The sequence below is a fragment of the Lissotriton vulgaris genome, unplaced genomic scaffold (genome assembly GCF_964263255.1).
Source record: "Lissotriton vulgaris unplaced genomic scaffold, aLisVul1.2 SCAFFOLD_1095, whole genome shotgun sequence".
Taxonomy (NCBI): Eukaryota; Metazoa; Chordata; class Amphibia; order Caudata; family Salamandridae; genus Lissotriton; species Lissotriton vulgaris.
The window spans coordinates 430,299-443,085 of NW_028246328.1; the positions used below are offsets into that span (position 1 = coordinate 430,299).

Below are 12,787 nucleotides of genomic sequence, written 5' to 3' on the forward strand. Positions count from 1 at the left end.
TCTCGCTGCCATAATCTGTCTTTTAAAAACGTACGCAAATTGCACAAATTACTCGCTGGTAACTCTTTACTGCACTCACCGTATCTGGGACTTAAAATCCACCAATCCACCGGTCCACCACCAGTCATTAGCGGGCTGTGTGTGTGGAGTGAGTTGAGTGTGGCAGATACCCACTTCCGGTGTGTAGCACTCCTCTGCCATTGTGGGTGAGGAGACAGTCTAGTTGCTCAAAAGTCGGCACCAGCCCAGTAAAAAGGGGCCGATGGCGCAGAAGCACACAGCAGGTGCCCCAAAGGCGCGCCAAAAGCAAGGCTGTCTGTGCCCGTCCACGCCAGCTCGACGCAGACATGCTGCCTCCCCCACTAGAGAGAGGCTCTTCTACGCTCAGAATGACCTCCTAAAAATCAGGAACTGGGTGAGCAATTGTAGACAGTCCTATGGGGACGCCATTGAGGGCCCGTTCTGCTGTATACAGTGCGGCTTCAGTACTGTACTAGCCCCGTTCTGGCGCTGCTACCTCCCCCATCCCAGTAAGCATCCTAGCATCCTCAATCTAAACTGTTGCTCCTTAGCCAAACACTTCGCTGATGTCCATGACCTATTAGAGGACACCTCCCCTGACGTGCTCTTCCTTACCGAGAAGTGGCTCTCTGATGCCATGATAGCCGAGCCAGGCCTTTCGCTCCCTTCTGGCTACTGCATCCTTACTTTAAATAGGGAGTCCAGAGGTGGAGGCATCGCGATCATTTTTAAATCTTGCTACATGTGTACTTTTGTAAAACAGGTCGTCGCCGGATGCGAATGTGCACACTTTAAGATCTCACTAAGCCCCAACTACACGATGTCGGGGCTCCTGGAATAGCGGCCCCCTGGGCCATCCACTGACTTTAGGACTACCCTCATGGAGACTGTTGGTGTATTAGCAGTTTACGCCACTAACTTTACCGTCACTGGGGATTTGAACCTCCATCTGGATAATTATGATGACATAGACATAGCTAACTTTGTAGCTGATCTGGCGGCTTGTTAGCTTGTGCAATTGGTATCTGTAATTTCAAGACTGGCCTATGCCTGCTCTCTGCATCTAGGGTCCAATAAGGCTGAAATTCCTAGGCTACAAAGGGCACAGAACGGGGCAGCAGGGACCCTGCTAGGTCAGCGCAGGTCCTGCCCGGTTTCCAACGCCAACTGGCGCCTTCACTGGTTGCCTGTAGCCAGGCAAATAAAATTCAAGGCTTTATGCATTGCCTTCAAAGCTTTGAAACTGTCTTCCCCTAATATCTTGGCCAGCCTCTTCTTGCCTTATGTTTCCTCACGCCATCGTCGCTCACAGAGTCAACACCTTGTAGTGATCCCCCGCACAGAGAAAGTCTGCGCTGGAGGCCGCTCTTTTCGCAGCAGAGCGGCCCTCCTCTGGAATGCACTTCCAGCTCACATCTGTGGCGTTAACAACTATCTAGAATTCAGGAAGGCCATTTAAACTCACCTCTTCCCGGCACCATAGTCCTTACCTCAGTTCCACCCATACATGTCAGTTGCTCTGCTGTCCACGGCGGGATGCCCCTTCGCTGGGGCAGCTGTTGCACTTTACAAGTTGTGTAACTTTCCGAGCTGTCATGAAAGAAAATTAAACTCTATTAATGTCACTGAGGTGAGGATTTTTCCACCCTAGGTACAACTAATACTGCACCCACTCAAGAAGGAGAATGGAAGCTCGTTGAGGATAGGCCTTTTTTAGTATTGAAAGATCTTGACAAATCTGCTCCCATTCGATTTGATGATTGTAAGAAATATTTTGAGCAATGTGGATGATTCTACGGTGGCACAGGGTCAACGAACGGCGTGACTCACAAGGGCTTTTCCTTTCAAGCTCTGACCAGAAACATTATTAGCAGTGGAGGAATGACAAAGGTGAGGGCATTTTGCACAAATAAAGAGGAAGTGCTTTGCCTTGTGCCTGTTTTACGTGGAAAGCAAGGGCTGTTTTTTCTGAGCATTTCTGCACAATAGATAAGAAATCTCTGCTCTTTTCTATTAGGGTTCCGATAAAAGGTCCTTTCCCCATGATGATAAGCAGTTGTCTCCAGCCGTTCATAATGTCATAGCTTGGTCATTCCCAGGACTTTTCATCTCTAGTCGAGGATTGTATGCAACATTTCTCTAACATGTTTACATGTGTCTTCCCCTTCTTCACGCATATTTACTACTCGATCCTGATGTTATTCCTTCAGGACCTCTTCTCTAAGTCCTCATCCTTTACTGAAATATTATATTTTTTTCCCCAACTAAGTTATGTGGCAGGGTTATTGCTCTAGCTCAGAGAATCTGTTTCTTTGTTGCCTCCTACAATGACTTCATCTTGTCATCCAACTCATCCGTGTCCCTTTGTATGTCAGCTTCACAGAAACTTTCAATTTATAATTCACTCTCACACTGTTGCACCAACTGTGTGACATAACAAAATTAAAACCTTAATGGAGGTGATTGATATACGTACCTTCCCCCTGGTAGAGACCACTTCAGCACCTAGTATTATTTGACACAGGGATTTCTCCACTTTCTTCCCTGAGACTTCTGCAACCTCCTTTTGGGGTGACTAGATCTGGTTAGCTGAACAACGTCAATCCTGTAATAAATTTCAAACAACTGAATCTCTAAATTGGACCAGTACCTCTGCCATTACTCCCCACTTAGTTGTTAATGGTATGGTTCCTGCCACTCTTAAAGACACCACAGCAAATCCCTGGAGCAGATTCCTTGGTTTTAAAAAAGTTATTACTGATATCGTTCATTTCTTTTGCTTTTAGCTGGTAGAAAGGTTTGTAGCAAAACCACTTTCTCAAGGACACTAAGGCATGATTTTGGCCATCACACAATACAGAGACAGTGCTTCTCCATATAATGGATGAGCTGAAATGGGAGCCGAACCAACGATTTGTTCTCATTAGATCTCTATGCTGTCTTTGCACAGTTGAGCTCTCCAACTTGGTGAACCTTGTTGAGGCTTTGGGCATCGGGTGCTAGGCCTTAAAGAGCTTTATATCATTATTTGCAGGCTGAACACGTATCGCCAGATTGGGCAACTTTTTGTCCAACACATTGCATGCAATTTTAGAGTGACTCGTGGGTCCTCAATCTCGCCCCGTTTGTTCACCAGCTATGTAATCCCTTTTGCTGACTGAAGTTTTACTTGAGAAAGGTGTTAGAGCATTTATGTGTTCTGACGACACCCAGATCTTGCTGTGTTTAGACAGTTAACTCTCCCCTCACCTCACAGTCCACCACACAATGCCTGTCCTATGGCAGTGGCTGGGTTGCAATAAACTGAAGTGAAACGCTGAGAAGACCAAAGTTCTGCTTATTAATTGTCATAATGACTTATGGCTTGATGCCTAATAGCCTTCGGAGATGGGCACTCTTCCACTCTTTGCTCAAAATGTGTAGATCTTGAAAGTAAAGATAAACTGTTCTTTTTCAGGTCTGTGAGTCGTGTCTTTGTGCATATATCACATTAAAAGCCTGAAAGAGATTGCCCCTTATTTGACACTAGAAAGCAGGAACCTTGTAGCAGCTGCATAGATTGGGTCCAGTTTGGATTAGTCGAACATCCTCTACTTACAGTTTCCTACACTCCACAAGAATGTTTATTTTGAGAGCCCAAAACATGGACCATGCCTCCTTCTGGAATGTCTACATTCAGCCTCAAGCAAAGCCCTAAATGCAAAGGCAATCATGACTTGCTTTCCGATCATGCCGCTGTTTCAGTTCCACTCCTGGGCCCTTGTCTCTGGCATCCGTAACAACGCAATGGGGCAAAACTATGCAGGCTGTGAGCATTCACAAGACTCTCCTTAACATCTGCAAATTCTTCTCGTATTCCCTACTCCACACGTAGTCTGCACCCTTCCTCAGCAAGGTTCACATGGCACAAGTAAATTAGGTACAAACTGAGAATAGAATGTTTCTCACCAAAAACGTGTGTGTCTCTTCTTTCTTTATGGGTCTAGGTATTTCCTGTGTGGCTTTAATTTATTCATCTTTGGGGCAGACCCCATCAGCAGAGATTACGTGACCTAGGTAGCTCAATTCCTTACCAGCAAATTTTATTTTTTTCTGTTTATTAAAATCTATTATTCCCCAATGCTCAACTTCATAGGAAATATCAATTATGGTAATGCTTACCGAATATTCATTTTAAAAAAATTTAAGAATTACAAAAACGTTATAAGTCCGTTAAATTATAGGGTTAGGTTTGATGAGGTCATACTGATACATTTTGAAGCTTTACAGATCAGCTCTGGATAGGGAGTCCTCTCTGGCAGGGCAGAGCGGACCTGCATGAAATCTCACCATATCACGTAAGAGCAGCACTGAGGGGGTTTAGATGTGTAGCGGGGTAACTCCTGATGTCCTCGGGGACAGCCTGACCTTGATCAGGGTAGATCCTCTCCAGCTCTTGAGACAATTTAGTTCTTTCGAGCCATTAGCTGGACTGAATAATTTTTACTTAAAGCTTAAACAACGTGTGGTGAGACAGGAAGGAGTATTTTGACCTAATTGTCCTGTGATAATGTGTTGTCTTTTCTATGTTCTTCCCCTTCACAGACACCTGAACACTTGAACATCAGAATTTCAGAATGGAGAAAAGGCAGGTTCCAAGACAAAAAGGAGAAGTGCAGTGTTCACCTGAACCCGTGAGAGCCGCACTCCCTTCTTCTCCCATCTATAATGTGTCATCTTCAAGATCCCAAACCGATGCTCAGAGGGACTGTGAGATGGAACCGCTATCAGGGAACCTGCCTAACATGATCCTTTTATCTATGTTGGAGCAGTTGGAAGCCAAAGTGGATAACTTGCAGAATACCCTAGAGGACGTGCCGTCAAGAGTCGCTGGGCTCATGGAGCAAATCTGGATAGCAAAGGGTCTGGATCACCTTGAAAATGGGGGGGTGTCTTTGGAGAGGGTCAGTCCGGTGGTGGTTAGAGATTGTCCTCTCAGCAGGTCCCCTCCGATCAATCTTTCAGTCAGGGCCAAGGAGGTGAACCCATGCCTTCAATCTACATCTTTACCTGGTCGTGATCCACAGCCAAATCAGTGTCTTCAACCTCTGTCTCCTCATGGGCATGAAGCAAAGCAGAGCCAGTGCCCCCAACCTCTGTCTCCGCATGGGCATGAACCAAAGCAGAGCCAGTGCCCCCAACCTCTGTCTCCTCATGGGCATGAACCAAAGCAGAGACAGTGCCCCCAAACTCTGTCTCCGGCTGGCCCTGGACCACAGCAGGACGGTACTGTCTCCAGGTGCCCTCCTCCGGATGTTCAAGTCATCCCAGGTGAGCCAAGCCTTCGTCTTGTGCCAGTGTTTGATATTGAACAGGAACCACAGCAGGACCAGTGCATACAACTAGTTTTCCCAGTTGAACAGGAACAAGAGGAGCACGTGAAGAAAGAACCACTGTATGCAGATAGTTGGGGCCCACAACAGAACGTCTGCCTGCAGCCACTGTTTCACGAGGGACATGAGCTACAGCAAATCCACTGCACACAACCAATGCTCCCAGATGGGGAGGGAACAAGTGAACTCCTAAAGCAAAAGTTGTTGTGGTTTGATGGTGAGGGTAAACGGCAAAACGTCTGCAGACAACCAGCATTTCAAGAAGACCAGAGTCTGCAGCTCAACACATGCCTGCAGGTTCTTTCTGGTGCACATGAATCACATCAGAACTGCAAGACCGAACCAATGCGCCTTGAGACACTCAGTACAGATCGCGGCTATAAGCTAGAACCACCGACTCCTGAGGACTACGATCAGAACTACAAGCAAGAACCACTGCACCCTGAGAACCGAGATGAGAACTCTGACCCACAACCCACATGTGCTGAAGCGCAGGGCCTATGTGGAGCCTCATCATTCCTGCCACAGAATGCTCCTGATACTGGAGGAGCTATCGCAAGAGACCCACTGGATAGAGGAAATACAGACGCAGATGGATTGCTGCTCAAAGCCATCCCAGGTATTTGGTTCGTACTGAATTAACATCCAGAATGTTGAGTAACTTGTACAGTTCTGAGGGAATATAGCGTAAAATATCTCCAAAGTGGATGTTTCCATATTTTTAGTAAGACCTGCAGGGGGCCTAATCTGAGTTTTGTGGAGTGGCATCTTGGTGGGGGCCTTGAGTACACCAGAAGAGGTTATGTACCTAGTATCTCCTTTATTTTCGCAAAGGAGTTTCTCCTTCCCGTTATGTGATAGGCTAAGAATTGGGACTCTGCACATGAAAAATTACCTGAATTCTGGTCTGTGCATGAGACGCCCCATTCCGGGCACAGGAACTCTGAGGAATTATGTGGCAGAATCTGTGATTTCAATCCAAGCACCTCGATACTCACCATCCCCTAAGTGTGAGATGTAAGTGAGGTGTTATTCACCGAGAGTAGCATTGCCCTTTTTTGTTGCTAGTGCACACGAAAGCACTTTAGAGATGGGACTGGGTCTTTGTGATGTTCGAGTGTTCACAATATAAGAGGATATCTGGGTCAGTCAGGGTCTGACGCTTAGAAGGGAAGGAAGGCAGTGTGAAGAGAACAACTGATCTGTAATTCAGGTCTGTAGTGGTGGAATGGGTAGGGTAAGACCCGCGGCACCCTGAGCCTTCGATAAGAAGTGGTCGTTTTTCTGACGTGTGTAGGTACATGTGCATAGAACTGGGGGACCTGTAGGTCAAAGAGGGCTAACTGTATTATAGCATACTACATCATGTAGAACAACGTACAAGGTCAAGGGAGGTTCAAGATTAAGTGTGGTCTGTAGGGTTAGGTGCACAGTACACGGTGGTCTGAATATCAAGCTGGGTTAGTTGTATTACAGTATACAGGATAGGGTGATATATTTTCTTCTGTTTATTTTATCTAATATGGGCCCCATTATAAGGCCTCAGTTGTGTCTCCATAATGTCTCCTGTTACATTTCCCTCAATTTTTTCTCCCTCTAAGTCAGCAATATCAGCAATTACAGAAACTCTGCTGGAGGGTGGGTGAAGTAAATGGTGATTGCTCTGAGATATGTGGAATTACTGTGGAGATTTGGCATCTGATTCCCCCAGTAATTCCAGTGTACTATGATTACATAAGATTATTGGCTCTGTGATCATGTCTGTGCGAACAATAGCTTTACAGCATCATATGTATCTTTTGAAGCCCAATTCATCTTTCTTCCTATAGCTATTGTGTCTGAGGCCCTCTTAGACATTTCAGTGCACATTACAAGGACCAAATCATGCAAATTTCTGCCTCTCTGCACAAAATGGTGCAATGCAGTGTGTTGCAATAAGCTGAAAGCATAGCCCTTGCAGCATCTTCCACTTTGATACCGGCCATGAAAAATCCTGATTGACCAATCTGTTCATCCTCTCTGCTTGGCCATTACTCTGTGGGTGATGACGACTAGCAAATTTATCTTGAAACTGGTTCCATCCAAATACTGCTTTATTTCCCTCAAGATAAATTGTTCACCATTATCCGATACCAATTCACACAGAAAACCCTCACTTCCATGTACAAATCATACTTTCATTCAATTTGCCATGTACTCCACAAGCACAATGGCAAATTTCTGATGCACAGGAAGCATCTGAAACAGACCTAAAAAATCATTACATTTATTGCCCCGCACTCTGTCAGGAAAACCCACTTCTGTCATAAGCAGAACTCTGTATATCATCCTTTTATCATTTTGCAAACAACTGGTAGCTCTCTCTAATGAGTTTTTCCACATCCCGCTCCCTGTCAGGCCACCAGTATTGCATTGTCAGTCATTTGCTGCTAGATATCACACCTAAATGTCCTTCACGGCTCACCTCAGACAGAATAAACTTGGCTATCGGTCTGCAGTTCACACAACAAATCGTTTTTCTTTTGGCCATTCTTTCCTCATGAAATGAATCACTTTAAATAAAATAGAATCTTCATCCAATGTCTTTCTCTACTTTTACACAAACACACACACACGCACACGCTCACTCTCACTCTCACGCTCACGCGTACGCTCACTCTTACACTCACACTCACACTCACACTCAAACTCACTCACTCACTCACTCACTCACTCACTCACTCACTCACTCACTCACACACTCACTCACTCACACACTCACACACTCACTCACTCACTCACTCGCTCACTCACTCTCTACCCAGCACATACTTGCTGCAGTACATTCCACATCTTCGCAGTCATTCTCTTTGTTCTCATGTTCCACATCTTCCTGCCCTCAGGGCAGTTGAGGCAAGCAATCAGTACTTTTGTTCCTCTCTCCTGCAGTGTGTTCAACCTCAAAATTATGTTTCAAAAGTTTCAAACTTAACCTCACTAACCTGGCAGTAGCCTGCTGGTGTTCACATTATTACCATTCAAAAAAGGTTGTTTATCAGTTAATATTTTGAACTTGGTCGCACATAAGGATGACTTAGCCAGGTCATTTATAGGTTTATTTCTGATCTAATGAGTGAATTTTTGGTGGAGATCAGTTTTTGTCTGTCTCTGGATTAATCTTTTAGACATTTCCCTACTTCCGTCCCACAGCAGGGTAAGGTCATCTATATCCCAGATCCAAATCAGCGTATGGTTTGTGATGTCCAGACCACCTGTTATGTGCCCGGGTTAGGCCCATGTAGCGAAGTGGCTCATTTCATATATTGTCCAATTTTTTACAGGATCATTTCTGCCGTCACCTTTTGCACATATTTGCATGCATGATAATGTTGGATTTGTTTCTCTAAAACTACTTTGTTTACACATCTAGCTTCACACAACATTGTCACGATGCCTTGAACACTAAGTACAAGGCCCCTTGATGCACTATGTACAAATGCCGTATCCACAGGGTGACAGGGCTATCTACGTATCTATAACATTGTCTAACCTGTACGTACATCACAAGATGCTTTCTATTATAAATAATGAGCATCCCGAAAGATTAATAGAGGAGGCGCTACAGCTGACACCCAGGGTCCGTGCGGGCTGAGACTTCACTATGCAGCGGACTGGCATCTCCGTGGGGGGTGTTCAGTTTGTAACCACTTTGTGACCTGCATTCTTTCCTGTCATGTCCCTTAGTGGGGATTCTTGGCTTCACACCCACACACACTCTAGGTACACGCAGAGTAGGAAGTGCATAGTAGGAGTACGCCGTGGCTAGGGCGACTGCCTCCGGAATCTGGGGATCACGGTTCGATCCCCGGCACCAACGGCAGATTAGCCCAGCACCATGTGAATCTGGGCAATAGCTTGCCTAATCTTCTCGACGCCCGCCAGTGCCTATAGACCCTTACGGGTGATTGTGCACTTTACAAATGTGGATTATATTATATTGCTGCCTTGCTTATATGCCTGCATATATGCATTGTTTTAGCACCATGGTAGAACTATATCTACTATTTCCGTGCTTGTAATCGCTTTCAGCTGCTTCGGTCTACTGATTATTGCAGCTTATGTATTCTATACAAGAATAACGTTGGTTCAATAAATATATTAAAAACGTCCCTCTGTATTTTCTCTGTATATTTCTCTGAGAGCAAGTAAGCTTGAGTGACTGAGTGAAAGGTTCTGTTCTGTTTCCAAGATCCCTGAGGGGTCAGGGTTGTCAGGTTCAGACGTTGCCAGAAACCATTTGCTTCCTGGTAAGGTTAGGGAGTCTTATGTTGGCACTGTGAGCTAGCTGGTCTCTAGGCCAACTCATCCTGCGGAGGTGCCCGGAGCTAGTCTAGGCACCTCATCCAAAGTTTATGTTGTCCAACAAACGTGCAGGTCCTACGGATTAGTGGGAACTACACAACACACCTGTTCCTTCTACCAGACCACAAATACATTTGCAGAGCTTGGAGAGCAGGCGCCCATTGCTGTCCCTGAGATTTGTCTGTAATATCTATCTTTAAATATGAAAATATTGTTATTTTGGCAAAAGTCATAGTCCCAAGCATCCATGGATAGTCATATTGATATTGGTCTATTGCAAAAAGCATTTTCGTAGGCTCTTAGACCTTGCGTGTGTTGTACACATGAATAGCAAGATCACTTGCTAGTTAATTGTCCAATATGATTGTCTCCTGTGTATATCTTTTGTATAAAATTCTCTCTATCTATACAATATGATGGGAGGCTCTCCACAAGAATCAGCATTAAATGGTTTTAGTTTATGGCTGTGCTTTCCAGTGAGCTATTGTTGGAGGGCACTATATGCCCCCCTTGTTCTTGCATTTGTTAGAAGGTAAACGCATGGTACAGTTGAGGGTAGTGTTTTACACAAATTAAAATTTTGCCATTCCCTTTTCACAACAATCCGTATTTAATAATTATTGAAAAGCCTTTTGTTCATAATTGCAAACAATCATTAAAACCACATTCTTGCCCCTTATCGGATGACAATGGTACTTATGTTGTCATTACGGAATGTGTTAATGGCCTCCCTTTGTCCATGACTCAAGTTGGATCTGATTCTTCCCTTCTTGCCTTAACTGGTGAACAATTTATTTGAACAAGTCTTTGGCGACCAAGTCACTAAAGACATCCAGATTATCATGAGGCAAGTTGGAGTTATATGCAGCTTGCTTTTTGAAGCGAGTTAAGCTTCCCTGCACTATCTGTGCCCCTGTTAGAAATGGGGTTACCAATTCTACGGAGGTAGCATGGTACAGAGCGGGCAGGCCAAACTTCTGAGGACATGTGTGAAGCATCCAGGATGAGGACGTTCGTTCCGAGTGCGCGCGGCGGTCCTGTGGAACTCCCTGCCCCCGGCGATTCGTGCTTTGAGAGATCTGCATTCCTTTCACCGTGCGGTGAAAACCTTTTTATTCCCTTAGTTTGTCTACACTGTTTGTTTTTTGTTTTAGTTGTGTTGTGCAGCTGCCTTGTCGGGCGCCAGGACGCTCCTTAGCTGGAGCATCTGTGCGCCAAATAAAAACGCATAACATAACATAACATAACATCCACGCAGTACGCACAGACGAAACACCAGGCACACCACAAAAGAGACACAACACCGGTTTGGATGTAAAAGAATAACTCATGTATTGTCTCCAACCTGCAAAAGTAAGGCACAGTAATCACAATGGGGCGCCAATGAACGCCAGGGCAATGGATACCAGGGGGATTATTTACAGGGGTAATCAGAAAAAGAATAAAAAGGTATGTCCGGTAGTTTCCAGGGCTGAAATAAAGACAAGGCGTTATCACGTGACATGAAACATAGCACTGTCAATATGAGGGAAAGGAACACTAGGCATCAGCCTAGAACCAAACATTAGGGGGAAGAACACAGTATGACCTGCATTGGAACACTAGGCATCAGCCTAGAACCAAACATTAGAGGGAAGAACACAGTATGACCTGCATTGGAACACTAGGCATCAGCCTAGAATCAAACATTAAGGGGAAGAACACGGTATGACCTGCATAGGAACACTAGGCATCAGCCTAGAACCAAACATTAGGGGGAAGAACACAGTATGACCTGCATTGGCATCTCCTGCAAAAAGGAACACAAGGCATATAACATTAACAGCAGGCCTAGACCGGTTCATCCAGACAGTATTCCAGGGTTATTAGACATATGCGCCTCCTGGAGCAGGGCACATCAACATGGGGGCATAAGCATTAGCATAACCATAGCCCTCAGGATCTGCATCATGGGGGGAAACCATTACCAGGGGCTCAAAAGCACACTCCGCCTAAATAGGTAACATGAAGACACTAGGCCCGGGACCTGCATGGGCCTGAACACAGTGGTGTATACCTGAGGCAAACACATCGCTGAAGGACATTAGGCATAACGGCATCCCCTATACAGAACCAACATGGCACGCATCAGAGTAGGCATACTTCCCATACCCGTGGGCCTACGGGTGAGGCAAAATGACCAAAGCATTAGGCAACCTCGGGGATGGTCTGGATCTTTAATACTTGGTCAAATAAATAAAAAATGTGATTGTGCACTCTTCTTGGCAATATCACAAGGGGCGGGAGGACAAGAGAGGGAAAAAAAACAAAGGATCTGGCACTTACTCAGGCGGCCATCCTAGTCTCAGCGTCTATGAAGTCAAATCGATAGCGCTCAAATGTACTGAAAAACACAAAAGCAGAACGGCTGTTCTGAAACGTCTGTTTGACCACAGGTACTAAAGACCCAGACCATCCCCGACACACATAGATAGAACTTCTAACCCTCAAAGCTCAATGTAAGTCTATCCTGCTTGTGTGAATGTGAACAACACTAAGGAAGTGTTTGGAATGATTCGGTCTGCTGTTGTTTTTTGAGGTGTTAACGCACAGTTTGTGGTTTCCTTTACAGTGTCTTGCGACTGACACAATTGGGTCATTGACAAGTGTAGACAGGTAAGAGTTGCCTATGTCTTAAAGAGAGGTTTGACAGGCTAACCAGAACAACGAGATTAATAGAGGTTATTCTTTTTCCCACAGCTCGTGTTTTCTTGGTCCTGATGAGAACTCTCAAAATCCATTAGAGTTCGAAACGAGTAGACTTCTAGAAGTTGGCATGTCTGTGTAATTTATGTGAATTGGCTGTCTGGCTTGTGAGTGGCTGGAGCTGGCTGGTGACTCTGGCTCCAGGAGTCAGGATGGGTCTACCCCGGTGGTGAGTGGAAAGATCTGCATGAGAGATGTGAGGGAGGAGTGCACCTGGGACCTGAATTGGGCTGGGCTTTCCCCACACAATGCTGCTCCGCCCCCTGTGGTGCGACTGATGACCCTAGCCTGGCCCGTGAATAGTGAGA

General features: G+C 45.4%; 1 protein-coding gene across 1 annotated transcript in view; it reads left to right on the plus strand.

Annotated features, from left to right (window-relative positions):
- The first annotated feature begins 4,637 nt into the window (after positions 1-4,637).
- LOC147665989 (uncharacterized) overlaps positions 4,638-12,787 on the plus strand; it is a 111,812-nt gene continuing 103,662 nt past the window's right edge. The window contains exons 1-2 of the mRNA XM_086949346.1: positions 4,638-5,039; positions 5,088-6,012. Of these exons, the coding sequence (XP_086805472.1) occupies positions 4,638-5,039; positions 5,088-6,012 (1,327 nt within the window). The remainder of the gene's footprint in view (positions 5,040-5,087; positions 6,013-12,787) is intronic.